Here is a 21073-nt window from a genome sequence, read left to right as displayed (position 1 = left end):
ATACAATTATAACTAAACTAGCTGACCCGGTAAACTTCGTTTTACCTTCTAATGTTTAAATCGTAATAAATGTTTAACTTCATCTACACGTCCTTAACTTCATCGTGCTCGCGAATCGATTCTTATGGACATCGTAACAAACAAAGTTGAATTTGTATTGGACAACCTTCCTTAAAAAGTGTGATTCTTGAAACTATTATACAAACCATCTCTGACCCAAAAAACCCTCGGATACCAAATTTCACTTCATTCCGACCGACCATTCATACGTGATGTTGTTACAAAGAAACCGCCTCCATTTTTATATATAAGATGTGAAGAAGAGATAACTTTGTATGGGGACCCCTCTTTCATAAAAAGTGAGATTCTTGAAACTATTATACAAACCATCTCTGACCCAAAAAACCCTCGGATACCAAATTTCACTTCATTCCGATCGACCATTCGACCGTGATGTTGTTACAAAGAAAACGCCTCCATTTTTATATAACTATATATAATGGTATAAAAGAACATATTCAAGTAATCTTAAAGCTGTGTTTTATTTGTTTGAGCTTTCTTCAAAGCAATCTCTCTGATAAGTTGCAAGAAGATGACATCATCTATAGAGAGATCTGAAGCATCAGCCCAATCAACTATGTTGTCCAACATACGTACAGCTTCAACATTAATTTTGTTTCTTGAAATTTTCCCACAATTTTCTTCCATTACTACTGCATTACTGTACGCTTTATTTCACTCCAAGCATCGTGCATCCAGAAACATAAATCCCTTAACGTCATGCTCTTCAAGCTTTAACCGATATCGATTTCGCGAGCCATGACATGTAAAAAAGTTTTTGACGATATTTTAGTTTCCAGTGCCGAATTACATTCTGGTCCATGGGTTTAATCACTGCAGTCACATTTGGAGGCATAAAAAACAGTTATCAAACCATCATCGCTTTTTAGTTCATCATTCATATGATGTGCTGAGCAATTATCCAGTAACAACACAGCTTTAGGAGGAATAGACATTTCGGCTGAAAATTTGCGAATATGTGACCGGCACATTAATTTTTTTATTTTTTTTATTTTGATTTGAACGGAAGTTTTGAATCTTATCTTCAGTAAATTATAACCAGAAGAAATAATTAGATCATTAGGATTTGAACCATTAAAGATTATTTAATTTTTCTGATAACACCGGTCGAAACAAGGAGTTTAAAGATGCTTAAAACCGATATTGTATGATGTTTTGATGTAAAATAGACCTATAACTAGTAATATGTCAAAAAGGGAATATCTACTACAAAACATCTACACTGTTTACGTTTTTTGCAGTATTTTATTAGATTATGGCGGATTAAAATCATTTTTTCAAAATCTCCCGATTTTATCACTCTCCCCGATTTATCACTCTAAAATTCATCATGGGGGTGATAAAATCGGGTTTTCACTGTACTTGAAAAAGCTGAAGTTAGAAGCAATATGTTGCACATATGGAAAATTTTCTTTTAAATTTTTTTAAGATCATGGCAACAAAAATGTCAAAAAGAGGTGTTAAAACTGTGTTTTTTAATGAATCAACCGCCAAAGCCGTTCCTGTAACAGTAAATTTTTTTTTTGAAAAGTGAATTGGAAAATAGACGCAATTTTTGATATTTTGGCATCTTTAGATTTATAAAACACAACATTTTTGACGGCTACTCGAATGTAGCTGTTTTTAGACATTTTTATCAATTTGCATTTTCTGAGGCTATTCCTACACTTACGGTCGACTTTGAAATGGATTTTGAGTATGTTAACGCGAGATTTGGCTATAACACAGTATGCACAAAAAGGCCATTTCACATCGGTACTAGTGAGATAATTACATTAAGGTCAAATAATCCTTCACTGAGATAGTTTTGATAAAACCCAATGGCAGATTTGAATCTCAGAGAACATTTCACGTAATATAAGAATTTGTTGAAAACCGCGTCACGTATTAACGATCGCTGGTGGAATTACCAATCGCTAGTGTAGCTATGTAAGGACTTTACTGCGATAGCAAATAAGTGAGAACTTGTGGAATTGAAAAACCGATTGGTTTAAAATTCCAAGAAAAACATAGTGGGAACTCACGGGATGAATGAGCAAACAAGTTGTAAATCCTAGAAAAAAATTAATGAAAACTCTATTTCACAACTGAAACCTGTGTTTTTCAACAGGTTATGAGCCCAGATACGTCGGGCTTGGAAGAAAGGGGTATTCTCAGGACTTGCGTGAAAATGTATCAGCGCCCAGGGCAGAGGAGTTCGTCACCCACAGAGCCGTCACCCACAGAGTGTGTGTGTGTGTGTGTGTGTGTGTGTGTGTGTGTGTGTGTGTGTGTGTGTGTGTGTGTGTGTGTGTGTGTGTGTGTGTGTGTGTGTGTGTGTGTGTGTGTGTGTGTGTGTGTGTGTGTGTGTGTGTGTGTGTGTGTGTGTGTGTGTGTGTGTGTTGTGTGTGTGTGTGTGTGTGTGTGTGTGTGTGTGTGTGTGTGTGTGTGTGTGTGTGTGTGTGTGTGTGTGTGTGTGTGTGTGTGTGTGTGTGTGTGTGTGTGTGTGTGTGTGTGTGTGTGTGTGTGTGTGTGTGTGTGTGTGTGTGTGTGTGTGTTAGCGTGGTGAAAATTGACGTGATTAGGTTCGTTCAGTCGTCGGTGTTGATAAATAAAGTGTAATAATGCTGCTGGAGCCAGAGAGCAGCAATGGTGATTTCCTCCTCCGTTCAGTTGCCTGGGAAAAGTGTACATCAGGCAAGCGAGGCGCGCTCGGATGCGTTTTTTCTTTCCTTTCTTTTCCTCTTTCTCACCCTGTTTGCATAATGCGTTAGAACGTTTTTTCCCGTTAGGTCGTTCTTGCTCTTCTCGTTTTCAACGCGTGAAAAACTTCGGTGAGTTGCACCGGCACCAAGTGCGTGATACGTGTATGACAATGCCACGTTAGGACGTTTTTGCTCTTCTAGTTTTAAGCGCGCGATAATCTTCGGTGAGTTGCTCCGGTGCCATACGTGTATGACAATGCCACGTTAGGACGTTTTGCTCTTCTCATTTTACGCGCGCGATAAAATTGTGCATTGCACGTGTATGACAATGCCACGTTAGGACGTTTTCTCTCCTTGTCATTAACGCGCGGTAAAACTCGGTGAGTTGCACCGGTGCTCAGTGTAGAGAACACTAGTAAATGACATAAAAAATGCAGTGGGAAAATATGTAAGTTGGAAAGGTATTTAGAAAAATCAATGAATAGAAAATGAAAGAAAGAAATCGAGGAAGACAGTGAGCGAAGTTTGAATTGAGATGCGAAAATAAAATGAATTACAGGTACAGTTTGAACGTAACTAACATGTACCGTTAGAAATGAGTACAGTTTATGTGGAAAAGAGATGGCAAAAAAAAAATAATAACGGTGTTTACTGAAACTGATAGCTAATGAAAAAAAGGAGTGAAAATGAAATAGAAGATAGATAGCATGAGGAAAATGTTCTTGATAGACATAGGAGGCTTTGAAAATAAAAGATCAGATTTAAGACGTTTGTTGACACGAAAAGTTGTATTTTCAATAATCGGAAGAAAACTCTTTAATTCAAAGTTTAAATATTTAGGCAAATTCACTACACTCAGTACATTGTATGTGTATGACAATGCCACATTAGGACGTATTTGCTCTAAATAAAAACGCGATGAACTCGATAGTGTGCGACGCGACGAACATTAAATATTTAACTTTGCTTTGATCACATCCCTTCCCAAAGGGAATCCAGATCTAATTTACCTTCCCCACTAACAAACCACCCTTCCTGTGACGACCGTGGAGATTTAGAGGTGTATTCGGTCTCTAGTAGCAACGGAAGTCGAACTAACAATCCTTCCCTTTCCCCGATGAACCGTAAGGACGTGGCCGGTGCCGTTATTGGCCATATAAGATAAGGAACCTTCGAAACGTGTACACAGAAAATGGTAAGCTAATCCCAAGCCCCATTTATTTGGATCTGTGTACAATTTTGATGGTTCTTGTCAATCACGGAGAAGCAACTACTGGAATGTACGGTTTATCTAAGCTCAAGCTCAAGCTCAAAAAGGGTTCCGTGAGGGTTACCTTCGATGCCGTCTCGAGCTACGCTACGGATAGTAGCGTGAGTTCTTTCCGAAGCCGAGATTGGTCAGCACAGACGAGAAGCGGAGCTTGGACGAAACTGATCGACAAGAGGGTTACTCTTGTGAAGTTGTGCTACGCTGAAGTCAACATGCGTAAGCTCGCATTCAAGTGCTGGAAGGGCATTCAGGCACTTTGAAGAAGATTGTTTGGGTTACGGTCAGTTGCCAGCTAGATAACGGCTCCTGCCAACGACAAGACAACGACTTCTGTCAAGAATGAAAGAAGATGAAGCTCTCTAAAAGAGTTCATCTCCCGATATCCAGCTCGCTGCGGTTAGCATGTATCTGCTGATTTCCGATGGCCGGAAGAAGTTGTTGGTGTTGCGGGAAGCTCGCCATCGACGATGCTCTTCAACATTCTCCATATGAGAATTGAGGGGAGGTGTTCAAACCCACGGTTGGCAATTCGCGTATTGACGAATGCTGGTGGAATTAACAATCGCTAGTGTAGCTACATATGTAAGGACCGTACTGAGATAGCAAACACATGAGAATTCTATTCCATCACTAAAACCTGCTTTTTTCTACAGTATTATATCCAGACCTTAAATTTGCGGCTTTGAATTGGGAATTTGGGGCTAAATTATTCCACTGTGCATTTTCTGGACTAAGATAAACAACGCCAACATAGATCTTCCGCTGGTTCGTCTCAACAGCCACCTCCAGATGCTCGATGCTGTTCAGTTCGGTTTTGGAGAGATCATTGACAGGGGAGAATTTAAAACGGTTTAGAACAGCAACAAGAACACCACCAACTCTGCTTAGGAAGAAAACCTTGATTATCCCAGCGAAAAGTATCAAAATATAAAATGGATTTGAAAAGCACTACTGAAAGAAAAACTACATGATTGATTGTAGTGCGTTTATTCGGCAGGGTCCGTGCGCCATACGATTAAGCACCATTATAGAAAAACTGATTTCAATTCGCTTAACGAAAACGACACGGCCAATTTAAGAGTTATGTAAACAAGTGTAGGCGGAATCAACGAATTGGCACCCTCTCTAATCACACCAAGGAGTGCATTGAACATATCTTCGTGCCCATTTAGATCGGTAGCCCATTTGAGACATATTACCAACCTGTTTGAATATTAATCTTATTTGCCTTTAGAGAGTGCAACTGAGACAGAAAAACAAACAAACCCCATCCTGTGCCGTGCTTTGCAATTGAACTGCGCTGCCTTAGGCTAATTGCATATCGAAGGATTGAGTAACACAGTTCGGGTAGCAATTTCACAGACATTCACGAGAAAAACCCTAATCTTGAGGCGCTAATCTTGACTTCGGGAAAACAACCCGGACTTCGATTAGAGCCACCATTTACAGTTAGATGCACTGTTTGAGTATTAAAACAGTTGTACTTATTTTATTAAAATGAAACAAAAAATCTTATTTGAAAGCTGCACGTATAGATTTTATAAAATTTTATGCAGAAATTAGTAAGTTTATTTTGATAACGTAAATATTTATAAATATGTAGCTTTTTTCCAGTAACTTCAAAATAAAATTAATCGATTTTTCTTCGCAGCACGTGGTTTAGTTAAGGCTTCGTTCATAACATAAAGTGTCGGGTTTCGGTTTCGAAGGAACATAAATAATAAAAGCAAGAGAATCATAGCAAAATCTGTACTTACGATGTTCATGTGCTGGTCCTGGATCTCTTTGTAGACTCCAACGATGTTCATTAGGGCGGAACCTGCGTGATACAGAAAAGGGCAAAATGAGAGCGAATGTAGCTAAGAGAAAGGCTATCAATTGTAAAGGGTTTCTGGGCATAGATAGTTGGATGCTGCTGAATATGAATTAAATCTACTTAGAGTGAGGTTATGATTGTAGTTTGTGGTCCAGCCAGGTGGTTTGGTCAAAATTGCGCTCGTTGTTTTACCTGTTTTACCACATTTTCTCGTTTGAGGGAAATTGAAAGTAAAGGTAAACAACTTTCAAATCCAATCATAAATTGTTCAAGTTTAAGAATGATTCTTTTTTAATTCAAAAAAATCTAAATCTAAGTATTTAAACTATTTTCAACAAACACACCGGAAAGTGAAATTGAGCAATAAAGTTATAAATAATCCTGTGAGTTAAATCAAAACAAGTCAAAACGTTGCTAGCACTGACATTTGGTGCAATTTATGTTCCACACTTACTTGAATTTATGGACACCTTATTTTTCTGAATCGCAATGATTGCAAAATTTACTCAATAAAAATCCCCTCCGTGTTTTGTTTGTTTCCAAACCCATCAAGCTTTCAATAGGGAGCCCATAAATAAAACTCCCCAAAAGCTGTCGTTATTTATTTTATCACCAGAAACCAGAACCCAACCCAGGACTTTCCTTCTGCCCCGAATTTCATAAATCAAAAAGCCAAAAATGTTAATAGCTCGCACTTATCCCGCGGAGTGGAAACGATTTTCCATTTCGGTTGCCAGTCAATTTTCGGTTTGCAAAATAGACTTCAACAGTTCCCATTCCCAGATTTCATCTTGTTATTGCTTGTTTTTGTAAAACATTCAGCCAAAACGCTGAAATGCAGTCATCAAATGGTGAGTGATGGAAAAGTTATTTGGTCCATTGATGGGGAAAACCGCACTTTGCCCAGCCGATTTTTCATCGACTGTGAGGTGTGTAAAGGAGTTTTTTTTCTGTCTGAATTTTCAACTCTCCCGTTTCAATGGACAATTTCAATCGAACGTTTTCATGTGCGCGTGGGTGAAATTATTTGTGCATGAGTTATGGTGGTTTTTTCGGTCGGGAGGGTAAAGTTTGTCCTTTTCGGAAAATCCAATTCCGATGAAGGGTTTTTGTGGCTATTTAATCGTACGTGGATTAAGCTAAAATAATGGTCAACATGCTTTGAAATTAAATCAGCTGAATTGGTGTATTCTTTAACAGCCAATTCTGCCTTTAACCCTCTACTGCTAAAAAGCCCATATAAGTATGTCTTCGATGTTTTTTCACATTTTTAGCTGAATTTAGTACGTACTGTAAAAGATTGAAATCATTTTTAATGCATCAAGAATTCATTTAGAAATTATCTATTTTTTTTAATGATTGCTTAATAAGAGGTCAATGAAGTTATTTCCATTGGCAAAAATTCACGGTTTCATTGTCCATGCAGTAGAAGGTTGAATCAATTATATCCCTCTCTGGATTCATAACGGATTTAAGGGTGAATTTTTATCAAAACCTAATTCATTTCATATTTTATGTGACTGGAAGATGAAATGCTCGTTAAAGTGATTGGCTCTTAATTTAGACTTATCTTATTGTTTTTTTTTCTTGCGCAGTTTAGCTTGCAGTTCACCAAAGCAAAAAAAAACGAGTAATTTTTATTGATATATGTATTTAATATGTTCTACCACAGAGAACAGACGTACAAGCTCAAACAAAAAATCATCAGAAAAGTGTGTAAAAAGTTATCACCAGAAAAATACGTCAAAAATTACCTGGGAACAGTGCCATCTGTTGCGCCGTACAAAAGATACAAATCAACTTTTAATGCGCTCAGTTTTCGAATCGGCGTAATCGTATATGAACTGACCAATATCTCAGTTAAACGAACGGCTTCAATTTATTGCTTGATAAATGAAATTAGAGTCAATTTTAACTTGACGAAATTTCACTTTTTATTTTAGTACTACTGCGGCAGTCAAATCAACTGAAAACTTTTGGATTAAGCTTTAGCACTTCTTGAACGGTTATCGAAGTCAGAGAAAGCATTGGATATGTCTAATCAAATAAGAACATTCTTGACGATCATTTTCACCCAGCAGTCTGATTCGGGTTTTATTTACGTATCACATTTGCATCCCATTGTTCAAAATTTTGTACTTCTTGAACGTTTGAAGATAATAGCGGATAAATTTTAAGGATACATTTTTAATGCAACATAACGAATGTGCTTCGAAACTCCAACAGCGATTTTCTTGAAACATGTCAAGTAGCTCATACGTCCCGTTCAAAACTGACTTAAATTTTGTTATTTTTTTCTCAGTTTGTTTTGACAATTCTCTTTTGTGTGTTTGGAGACATCTGGTGTCCCAGCTAAAAAACAAAAAAAAAGTTCAATAAGGGCGTTAGAATTTTTACACAAGTTTCGTGAGCTAGCTTGTACGTCTGTTTTCTGTGGTTCTACCACAATAAGCCGTGTAAGAATCTGTTAAGAAGGGTCACAAATTTGTCATTTTGAACACATCAATCCAATTTTTTGTAAGATAAAATAGAAATTTGGTATTGAATAAGGTTCAGAATTGTTTTTAATTTTTTTTTCAATAGTATAAATTTATCGACTGGTTAGGAAATGAATAATTTGATTTCAGGCGATTTTAGTCAAGAAAAAAAATTAATTTCTTCATCCGAAGTTTCAAGGAATGAGAGACCCCATAGATCAATTAAAAAACCCAACGATCACATAAAAAAAACCAACGTTTCGGCATTCGTTATGTCTTTTCCAAGGAGTATATAAATGAACAACAAGAAATTTTAGAAAATACACCAAATATTGTTGCACCTTTTTCAAACAAATTATTTTATTTTGTCATGTTTATAGACACCTTGAAAAAGACAAAATAAATGACGAAACGTCGGATGAAGAAATTAAAATCGTTTGTTGATTTTTCCTTGGCTGAAGTTTTCGAAATTTTTTTTTCTTTATTTATAACCGATAAAGAATTTAACTATACGGTACAATTGTTAACCTTTAGCTTTTCATTATTAAAAAATTCCCTGCTTTTCAGTTACTTGCCATTTCGATATTTTTTTAAGTACTTGCTGACTTGCTGTGCTTTGCTACACCTTCTAAAAGTCAATAAAATGTGTGAAAATGGTTTGTTGTTGTTACAGACAGAAACAAACAAACAGAAAGACTCAATCAATTTTAAATCAGCCTACAACTCCATTTTACCCAAGATCAGAACACTGACAGATAAATGTAAACATAACATCAAAAACAAACAACAGAAACAAACAGTAGTAACACGATCGCTAGATAAAGTAAGTTATACAATCTAATAAAATGGAAGTTGCATTGAAAATATATTCTATTTAAGGTCCACTGAAGAGGAGCGATCAGCCAAAAGTAGCTCGAAACGTTTGGACCAACTGGCAAGTAATTTTGTTTCATTCCTCGCCGAAAAAAGTCGATGAAAACAACAAACAATTCATCGCGGCGATTAAACCAGTTAATCAATGTGTGGAAATGTGTGGGTATTATTTGTCGAAATTTTTACAATGAACTCTGTCACATAGAATAAGTTGAATTTCAATCATATTTTTAATCTAATGTTAAGAACTGGTTTTAATCTACCTCTCTCCCCTGTAAAACGGGGAGGGTTCACGAATCATTTTTTGTCATATGTTATATATACCCTTCTTCTTCTCGCTACTCTGCTAAAAACAGTGGGATCTTAAATATGTTTTTTTTTGTTTGAAAAGTTTTTAAATCTCTGCGATAAAACTTGTATAGGAGCCCCTCCCCCATTCCCGTCTCTCCACACTGTATGGAATCCCTCGTTAAAAAATAGAAACATAGCTCGACATAATTTTTCTTTCAATTTTGTTTCTGAAATTCGGCCTAGAATTGTACAGAACCCAACTACCCCTCTAATATTCCGCCACTGGAGGAAAAAAACGCTTAAAATAAATTAAATTTATTTGATAAGCTGCAAAAAATACAGGGAACTAAATTGCTAGTATCTAAATATTATCCCTCATTTGTAACCATCTGCTCGATTAACAATCGAGGTATGAAAAAAAAAATTATGCAAGCTCCCTTTCCCCCTTCTTTTTACTCAAGTGAAAGAGGAAGAGGCCTTAAACCATCATACAAAAAACAATTCCACTTAAATACTCTCTGCTATTTAATTTAAATTATAAGTGTTTGAGAATTATCAAAAAATATTATGTTAAAGCCTCCCTACTCCTTCCCATTTTTCCATTGGAGAGAGGAAGGTGTCCCGAAACATTAAAAAATATTTCACGTACTCGATTAGTACTCGGTAAAATTTTCTCGAGTGATGCATCACATTGTAAGATAGACCCTTTTCCTCTTCTGATCCCCTCAAGGAAGCAGGGATAAGTCTAAAACATCGGAGAAACACGTCTCGTAACCTTGTGAAATTTGCTTTCATTTGCATGAGTACCGTAAACTGGGGGAACTTTGATCAGCGGGGTAACTTTGATCAACATGAAATTTTTGCAGATAATCATCATTAACTAAGTATAAAGTTAAAATATCTGAAAACAGTTTACTCTGTTTGAAAGCCTGTAAATTGAGTTACAAATAAGCTAAATTTGGTTTTTATTAGGAGGTTTTTTATATTACTAAAAATATACTTTTAAAATCTAAAAATATCCGGTTTTTCGAAGGCTCACAAACAAACATCTCTCCTGATCAAATTTAAGCATTTAGGAGCAAATGGGTTGTTCAATGTGAAAGTTCAACTATTTTCCTTGGTTTAGGTTGAGTTTAAGTGTTATTTTTATGGTCATTTGATGATAATTTTTGGATTAAAAAAAACGGTCATTTTCCATGAAAAAGCCTGTATACGAAAAATGGCTTAAAGCCCTATATAATGGTAAAGTTTGAAGGAAAAAAGAACGTGGGAACAGTACGAGGATTTAGGGAATTGCATGAAGGTAAAATTTTGTTTGATTTCGAGGCCAAAAAATATTGAGAAATGTTTATAATTTTTGCCCCTAAAAGTATGCAGCAACATTGTCCATCTTTCGAGTATATTTGTTTTTGAAAGAAAACGTTGAAAAATTCAATTGAGTCCAAACAAAAAATTACTGTTATCGATGTTTTGAGCCTTCTGTGCTTAATGGCATCAAAACAATAAATTTGGAGATGTTGAGATACGTAAAAATCATAGTGATCAAAGTCACCCCGAAACTCGAAATCTGGTTTTGTAACAAACATTTAATTATAATAACCAATGTCGTTTGAATTCACTGCAATCCATGACCATGTTTAAAACTCCTGACCTCAGCAAGGGTTTTAAAGCTTTTAGGTATTACGAAAAAGCAACCCCTTTCAAAATATTCTAAAATGAATGAAAAAAGTGATCAAAGTTCCCCCAGTTTACGGTACTTATCTCTTATTAGGCTTTTCCAAAAATTTATACTTTACCATAAAACATAAACCATAAATTTATACTTAACCATAAGACAAAATGGAGGCACTAATTCGAGAAATTCTTGAAACTCGTGATAGCGTTTATTCCGGACACGACTTAATCAGGGATGCCAGTTATAATAAATAATTGAAAATGTATGAAAATCTTAATAACTTGAATAAATGAAGTGATGAAAATATGTTTAAAGAAAATGTTACGATGTTTTGAAAACATTTACCCACAAAATTGCTTTCGCTTAGCTTCTAAAGTTGTTTTATGGTTGGTTACTAGGTACAATGCCCACTTAATTTTAAGATTTCGCTTGAAGCAATAGCTTATTTTCGAATCAAACGATTTTGAAAAAACTACTCAACTGTGACTAAAATATTTGAAAACTAATAGTTTAGAAAACATTTATTCATTCTGTTGCCATAATATACCCAAGGTTACCGAAAACACAGAAAAATCTATAATTTCACAGAATTTTATGCAAATTTTCATCACAGATTCTGTGTCCAGAACACGGAGTTTTGGAAATTTTTACAGATTTCACAGATTTTTTAAAATTTGAACCTTTTTTTTAAATTATAATACTTTGTCAACAGATTTTTTAGATTTTTAACTTTGTGTGGGGAAAACATGATAAGATTGGTAATGTTTATTGATTTTTCTCAAGTAAAATGTAATAAAAAAAAACTCAACTTTTCATGACTTTCAAATAAATTTATGCTATTTTCATCACAGAAATTGATCACAGGATTTTGGGTAAAATCACAGAAAGTCAGATTTTTATTCTCGCACAAACACCCAATATCCCAATACGTATCAACACTTTTTCTATACTAGATAACAGACAAGTTGTTTTAGTTAAACTCAAGTTAGTTACACTTGAGCCAATAAAGTTTTTTTATCTTGTGTAATGTTTTTTTTGTTGGACTCTGAAAATTTCAAATTAACAGCTATTCATCATCAATATATGAAGTTTGTTAGATAATTTATCAAAGCTCAGTCATACGTAAAAAAAGATTATACACAACTTATATCGAACATGGAGAAACAGTAACAACAATTTCTTTTTAATGATTTGACCATATTTTTTTTAAACTTTTTAGTTCAAAATTATTGAACCAGGTTTAAAATTCAAAGCTTACAATTCAAAAAACAGAAGGATAACAAATCTAAATTAAAGGGGCAAATTTATATCATTTTTTTTAAGGGCATAAGCAAGTTTTCAAGTGAGGTCACGAACATCCTGTCAATTTTCCTGAATTTATCATAGAAATAAAAGTTGTATGTGGATATGAGAAATTTTAAAGGTATAATTTTCGAATCACTTGAACGCTGGTGCAAATTTTGAATTGGGTAGAGATAACACAGCTAAATAAATAAATTTTTCTTTTAGCAATTAGGTACCTACTAAAAATTTAAGGGGGGGGTATATAAAAAAACACCATTTTCTCGATTTTTTTTCTAGAGCTATCGTTCAAACAAATGTATTCAAATTTTTTGCATTATACAAAGCATTGTTAAAAGAACATTTAGTAATTTTTTCGTAGAAAAATATTGAAAAATGAGCCGGTGACAGAGCACTTTCGAAGAACACTTTTAGAAAACAGCATTTGCGGTGGACACTGTATCTCAGCACAGAATCATCTGAAATCAAAAAATCCGAGCAAAATATTTTTAATAGATGTTTTTCTGGACCCCAACGTTTTTATTTAACTTAAAATTTTTTTAATGAAATTTTTGTGGCTGTTTGAAGTAAAAACTACGATTTTTCACGAAAAAAATCGCCATTTTTCACCTGTAAAATCTCCCCAAAGTAAAAAACCAAAAAAGAAAAACGTTGGGGTCTGGTATTTTATATGTAGAAAATATGTTCCAAATTTGAAAAGAATCGGATAAGTAGTTTTCAAATGACGATGTCCACGGACTTTAAAAACGTGCTTTCGAGAAAAACGCGTTTGAAGTTTCTGCTCTTGCTTTCTTGCAGTATTAGATAGGAGGAGATAAAGGCCTATAATTTCTACAGTTTTGCTTCAATTGACTTAAAAATTTGACACAACATTCTTGAAATGTTTTACAATAAGAAAAAAAAAATAAAAAAATCGATTTTTTGAAAGTGTTAGACCCTACCCCCCCCCCCTTAAATAGCTATTAGATCTCTAACGATCATAAAACAACATAATTTCTTCCACTTTTAATTGAGTTTCAAATAGGCTTTATTTAGTTTGTAGTTGGACATTTTTATATCACTTTAATCTAGTTTTAAGGTTTTATAACATCTGTTTTTTTTTTCGAAGACTCACAAACAAATACCACTCCTGATAAAATGATAGCATTTAGAATCAAATGGGTTGTTTTATATGCAAATTTTTCTTTTTTCCTTTGTAGAGGTAGAGTTTTAGAGTTATCTTTTGGTCATTTTATGATAATTTTTGTATATTTAAAAATACGAACATTTTCTATGAGAAAGCGTGTATAGAACAAATGGCTGAAAAACCCTATCAAATGGTTAAGTTTCGTTAAAAAAAACATAGGAACAGTGAGAAGACCTAGGGAATTGCATGAGGGTCATTTGATTTTGAAGCCAAAAATTATTGAGAAATGTTTATAATTTTTGCCCCTAAATGTATGCAGCTACTTTGTCCATCTTTTGAGTTTGTTTGATTTTGAAAGAAAATTTTGAATAATTCAATTGAGTCCAAATACAAAATAACTGTTATTGATGTTTAAGCCTTCAGTGCTAATTGGAATCGAACCAATAATTTTGAACAAGTTGAGATAGTGATCAAAGTTAACCCGAAACATGAAATCTGTTATTGAGACAAACATTTAGTTATAGCTACTAAATTCGTTTGAATATTCTGCTATTAATGATCATGCTTTATACTCCTTACCTCAGTAAGTATTTAAAAACTTAAAAGTATTACAAAAAAGCAACCCCTTCCAAAATATTCGAAAATGAATTAAAAAAAAGTGATCAATGTTCCCCCAGTTAACGGTACTTATTCATACTTCGAGCGGTCAAATGACGGTAAACACCTTTTTCGCTAAAACTTTCTTGTTTCTCAACCCATTTTTACAAAATCTATAGTTCTGGAAAGCTGATGTGACTGAAATATGATTTTCAGACAATATTTACCTACAATAATTTTTTTCAAAGTTATTTGAAGTTCAAGAATTTTTTTCTGGAAAATCATGATTCGAGAGAAAGCTGTTAATCAGTTCTTATGCGTTCCTAGAAACTAGAAACCGGTCGAGAAACAAGAGAGTTTTAGAAAAAGGTGTTTTCCGTCATTTGACCGCTCGGGATCTGAAATTAAAAAAAAAGTCCTGTTGTTAAATTTGAGGAATAAAAATTATATTAGGCGTAATCATCATAGAAAGAACAAAAACCTTCCATAATAGGAACCTTCCCCGGCCTCCAATGAAATCCCACCTTTCAATTTTAACGCAAATTGGTTCTGTAGTTTGCGAGTGTAAAGAGAACAGACAGATAGACAGACAGGCAGAAATTCATTTTTATATACAAAGAATTTCAAAATGAACTGAGCTCAAACGATTTTGATTAACTTAGAATGTAAAAATTAAATATTTCAAAGCCGTAAAACTTGAAAGCTACTTGAGGTTTACTTCGGTTTATTGCGGTTATAGTAATAAACATTGGAAAATTGTTTTTAAATTATCCTTCGTGCTGGGTTCAGTCCAATAAGCTTCAATAATATTCCGATTATACCACTTAGGGTTATTTATTTATTTCAACAGGCATGCAATATTGTGCAAATGTGCAACCGTGCTCCTTCCAGTTCAAACAGAACCTTGATCGCACCGCGGCGACGACGCTTCAAGGTGCATCAATTTAAAAACTGGTTTCAATGAGAGGAGGTCCATTAAACAGGATCAAGAACCCTTCCTCGAAAGCTGTTGAGTCTGGCCTGATCGAGCATGTTCAGCTACAAATCAGCGCGCGCACGAAGCTTTCTACAAGGTTAATTTTAAGAGTCAATATTGTGGTGCACCGCTTTTATAATTAAGTGCGCTTTCAGGCTCACTTGAAGTAAACTTAGTAGTAGCTCCTGGCACAAAATGACGTTACTTTGACACAAACTATTCCATGACTTGACCTTTACTTTTAATACGCACGGGTGTCTTATTACTTACCGATGTCGATGGTTCCTCCCTGCTGAGCGTTGACAGCGATCTTGGCCAGGGCTTCATTGAACAGATTTGAGGCTGCGGATGCTCCATGGAGCGCCTTAAGGTATGCTTTTCCCGCGCTAATCAATTGTCGTGCGCCAGGGTTGAATTTTTCCAGGATGTTCTGTAATGATAGAAAAAAAAACATAATTTATTAATTTGGTTAGTTTGAAAAAAAAAACGGAAGTGGGCGGAATCAAGGGGCAAAAATTTTGCCTTACACCTCCCACAATCAAGACAGTTCGGTGAAGGTGTTCCAACACCTGTTGATCCTGTTCTGCATATCATCATCTCATGCATAAATTGTGCATTCATGGCTCCAACAAGGTGTGGAGAGATAATTCAGCGGTTATTGTAAAAGGCATTTACGAGTAGGTACATATATGCCTTCGTTGCCCGGAAGAAGGCACTAACCAAGCCAGAAACGATGAGTGGATTATATGGATGGAAGCATTCCCATTAAGGTGGTAATCTTGAGGACTTAATCGTTAATTTTAGATTGAGAACAATGTGTTAACTTGAAATATATTTTTAAATTATCTATTGCAAACATTCATGATGAAATGATAATGTTTACAAACTGCACCTTTAAACGATTGGTAAAAATCATTTCTCCAACAATAAAATTCCAAAAGGATTTCAATCAAAGTTTCAAGTCGGCAAGAACCAGCAGTTAAGAGTTCAACAAAGCGTATCGTGTGTGTCATGCTTCAACAGTTTTGGAATGGAACGATGATGCATAAAACATTATGTTCCGGTAATCCCCCTAAATTCCAGCATGATTTATGTAGGATCCATTTAACAACATCCCGATGAGCTAGCTGGCTGGCTGGACGGACAAAGATAAAACCGATTCATTCATCCCTCGGACACTGACTAGTCCTGTAAACTCATTCAAAGTGGTTGAACGTTTTATCCTTTGTACATGGGTGAAAACAGTGATATTAAAAAAGCTTAACCAGTGTATCCAGACACATGAGTTTGCTGCCTACGAATCTAAAGAAAATTTTCAAATTTTCATGCTAGGATTTTCATGAATGCCATAAAAAGGTTGATTTTTTCGCATTTAAAAGAATATATGAATGGATAAAAATGACAAAAATGTCAAAAATATTGAAATGGATTAAAATGACAAAAATATTATCATAAACAAAAATGACAAAATTGAAAAAAATGACAAAATTGAAAATATCAAAAAACTGACAAAATTGACAAAATTGACAAAATTGACAAAATTGACAAAATTGACAAAATTGACAAAATTGACTAAATTGTCAAAATTGACAAAATTGACAAAATTGACAAAACTGACAAAATTGACAAAATTGACAAAATTGACAAAATTGACAAAATTGACAAAATTGACAAAATTGACAAAATTGACAAAATTGACAAAATTGACAAAATTGACAAAAATGACAAAATTGACAAAAATGACAAAAATGACAAAAATGACAAAAATGACAAAAATGACAAAAATGACAAAAATGACAAAAATGACAAAAATGACAAAAATGACAAAAATGACAAAAATGACAAAAATGACAAAAATGACAAAAATGACAAAAATGACAAAAATGACAAAAATGACAAAAATGACAAAAATGACAAAAATGACAAAAATGACAAAAATGACAAAAATGACAAAAATGACAAAAATGACAAAAATGACAAAAATGACAAAAATGACAAAAATGACAAAAATGACAAAAATGACAAAAATGACAAAAATGACAAAAATGACAAAAATGACAAAAATGACAAAAATGACAAAAATGACAAAAATGACAAAAATGACAAAAATGACAAAAATGACAAAAATGACAAAAATGACAAAAATGACAAAAATGACAAAAATGACAAAAATGACAAAAATGGCAAAAATGACAAAAATGACAAAAATGACAAAAATGACAAAAATGACAAAAATGACAAAAATGACAAAAATGACAAAAATGACAAAAATGACAAAAATGACAATAATGACAATAATGACAAAAATGACAAAAATGACAAAATTGAAAAAAATGAAAAAAAAACTACAAAAATCCAACAGGTTTGTATAAGGTCAACAGAATTGAATTAATAATTTCATTCGTTATTCTTTTCAAATTCATATTAACCCTCTTAAATTCAAGCCCGCCTTGAGACAGGGTTTAATTAAATCAGCATAACACCAGTAAAGCAACAAAAAAGACATTTTTACGAGGTGCCAAGAATTTAATTGCTTATTTTCAATCATTCTAGAGGCGCGGATTCCAAGTTTGCAATAAGTTTTATTTCTATTAGCTCTAAATTTCGAGATTAGTTTTTTCCTTGATAGAGGCAAATCAAACATTCCGAAACGTCGTATTTACAAAATAAACATCGTTTTATGTTTTTTTTTTTCAATACTGAATTGCCGAGAAACTTTTTTACAAATTTTTGTTTGTTTCCATTTTAGTCGTTATACCACCTTTAAGGCATTCGTAACTTATATCAACGTTGCAGTCGGCGGAAAGTCATTGAAAAACTTATCCAAGACAACTGTGATCGATGTTTACTCTTGGGTTTGAACTCACGGACACCGGCTCAGGCAGCAACTGACTTGCAAACGGAGCTATATCACATGTCCACGATAGCTTTAGAAAATAGGTAAAAATTCGTATTTGTAATTCGTAAAATGTGTGCCTTTTTTGCAAAATTAAAAAGCATTACACAGACTTTCAAGATAAAGATTCATATTCTCAAGAAAAAAAAATATAGGAGTTTGCTTTTTGTCATTTTCCCCAATTCTGCAAAATGCGAGAATTTTCGACGAAAACATTCAGTAAATTGAATCTTTGATATTTCTGTCAAATAGTTTCGCAGTCTTTAATAATGTTTATAAATGATTGGAATAATCTTTTACAAATACTTAAAGACTTTTTTGTATGATGTCAGAAATAGTTGTATTCTTGTACATTCAACTTTTGTAAAATTCTAGAATTTGCTTTTCTTAAGCGTAGTATTTCTGATACTTCTGGCTTAAGCGATAAGAATTATACAAATTGGACGATATTCAATACCTTATTCGTAAATTTTGAAAGTATGCGAGAGAGCTCAAGTTTTGCTCTCAATGCATGCTAACCGTTCAAATGTTAAAATTTTACATAAAAATGTATCAAAACCATGTATGAATTTAATTTTTGTTTTTGAGCTTGTGAATTATTAAAATTAGTTCATGCCTTATGTTCAAAGTGCATTGTTTTTGCGGTATTAACGTAATCGAACATTAAATTAGAATGAAAATCTTCGGGGGTTTTAAGGTATGGGCAATCGATTTAAGATATCAAATTTTGTATAAGGAGCCGACAAAAGGGGTCGTCCATATTAAAAGTTTTTTGTATTTGTCATAAGGAGTGTATTCGAAAAAAAGGCAACACTTTGTTTTGTGAATAACTTTTGAATGCATGAGTGGTATTTAATGAAATTTTCACTGAAGTTACCTGGTCATGTAATGTCTACGAGTGCAAATTTTTGTGATGTTCTGTGTTAAGTTAAATCAGAACAATATACTCTATAAGCTGCAATATGGATTTAGATCAGGCTCGAGCACTCAAATTGCCATCTCAGAATTAGTGGACTCTATCATATGTAAAATAGAGTCAAAAAATATTGTTGGGGCATTGTTTTTGGATCTCAAAAAAGCTTTCGACACTCTAAATCATGACATATTATTGTCCAAATTGCATAAATACGGTATAAGAGGAACAGCAAATAATATCCTTCGTAGCTACTTAGAAGATCGCAAGCAGTTTGTGGCTATTGAAAATACAAGAAGCGAATTAAGAAATATTGATATCGGTGTACCACAAGGGAGTAATATCGGGCCATTACTTTTCCTCTTATATGTAAATGATTTATGTAACCTTCAACTTAAAGGCACAGCACGTTTATTTGCCGATGATACAGCAATTTTTTATTCAGAAGCTTCACCTGATATTATAATTCAGCACATAGAAGACGACCTAAAACTGCTTTCAAAATATTTCAATTCAAACCTACTTTCACTTAATTATACAAAATCCAAATACATGTTGTTTCGTTCTTCACATAAAAAACTGCCTCGTACTAATGACCCAACTATGAATGGTAATACGATTGAGAGATTTAGTTGTTTCAAATACTTAGGAATTTACTTAGATGAAACTCTTTCATGGAATCGTCAAATTGAACACCTGGAAAAAAAATACTCCTCTTTGCGGTGTTCTTTGGAAACTGAGAAATTTTGTTCCACAACATGTTCTCTTTAAATTTTATTTTGCGTTTATTCACTCTCATTTGAACTACCTTATTATGATATGGGGAAGAGCCTCTTTGTCCCACTTACAGAAACTTCAAACGCTCCAGAATAGATGCTTGAAAAACATCTTAAAGCTCCCTTTGTTATTCCTTACCCTTCAGCTATACTCTTTAAGAACGCATAACGTTCTTCCAATATCTGAACTCTGTGATTTGCAAACTGTTATATATGTCTATGATAATCTACACTCAATTGAAAATATTCAAAACCTCCATTTTACTACGGGGTTGCGAACTCATAACACTCGCCAGTCAGATTTCTTGCAACGAAGCCGATCAACAACATCATTAGGGCAAAAAAGAATTTCGTTTATTGGACCTACTAAATACAACACCTTACCAACTGAAATTAAAAATATAACCAATCATTCCATGTTCAAAACCAAAGTGATATAGCTTTTGAAAGAAAAATTGAACCATTAAAACAGTCGATCATCAACCAGTCTTTGTTTTGTTTACTTTTTGTTCATTTGTAGCGTTATTTTCTAATAGTATTATTCTTTAAAAAAATTTTGTAGTTTGTAATTTTATTATATTAAATTATTGAACATAACTTGATAAAATAAGCAAAAAATAAATAGTGTAATAGTAAATATAGTATAATCAATCTCTTCAAAGGAAATTATTTTCCATTGAGATTCATATTGTAGTCAATTAAGTTAAACAATACATTTCCTCGCACGACATTCAAAAATTTTTGTGTTCTCAGCATGATTAAAATTTGCTCGCGTTAACTTTTATTATCTTTGCTGCCAGACATGCTGAGAACAGTAGCGTCCATTACCAGGGGGCTCAATTGAGCCTTTTGGTGTGGGGGAGTGTGGTGGGCCGCTACAAAAAAAGTGGTTTTTGAGATAGCGTCCCATGAAAAAAAATTCAACTTTAATTTTTGGGCAACACTTGCGCCATCTATAATGCATACTATGGACCACCTTTTTTTTTTTAAAAAAAAAATCAAGCTTTTTCTTTGATAACGTTTTCTGTTTCTTGAAGCTTGACCCTCAAAATAATCCTAAACTTTTTATTTGGTCGAAGTTTCAACAAATATAGCCGATTGTGTTTCTTCATCAAAACAACATATTTGACATTTTTTTCTCTCCACCTTAGTTTTTGCGTGTTGACACGATTGCAGATCCAATTAAAGTGGAGTAGAGAACTTGTGTCCTGCTCCAAAGTCACAAGCGGCATAGGGGGAGAAGTGCCGTCCTCGGAAATGGTTGTTGTCCCTCCCAAAGGCAAAACAAGAGTCGCAGACTGAAAAATATTGTAACATCAT

General features: G+C 34.0%; 1 protein-coding gene across 1 annotated transcript in view; it reads right to left on the bottom strand.

The window, feature by feature from the left end:
* Positions 1–21073, bottom strand: part of LOC129751305 (zinc finger CCCH domain-containing protein 13) — a 315903-nt gene that overhangs the window by 16600 nt on the left and 278230 nt on the right. Inside the window, exons 3-4 of the mRNA XM_055746726.1 lie at positions 15439–15598; positions 5793–5854 (exon numbers count right to left, since the gene is read on the bottom strand). Coding sequence (XP_055602701.1) covers positions 5793–5854; positions 15439–15598 — 222 coding nt within the window. The remainder of the gene's footprint in view (positions 1–5792; positions 5855–15438; positions 15599–21073) is intronic.

Source organism: Uranotaenia lowii, chromosome 3 (assembly GCF_029784155.1).
Source record: "Uranotaenia lowii strain MFRU-FL chromosome 3, ASM2978415v1, whole genome shotgun sequence".
In the NCBI taxonomy this organism is placed as follows: domain Eukaryota; kingdom Metazoa; phylum Arthropoda; class Insecta; order Diptera; family Culicidae; genus Uranotaenia; species Uranotaenia lowii.
The sequence above is the reverse complement of the archived record's forward strand: the minus strand, read 5'-3'. Positions and strand labels throughout refer to the sequence as shown.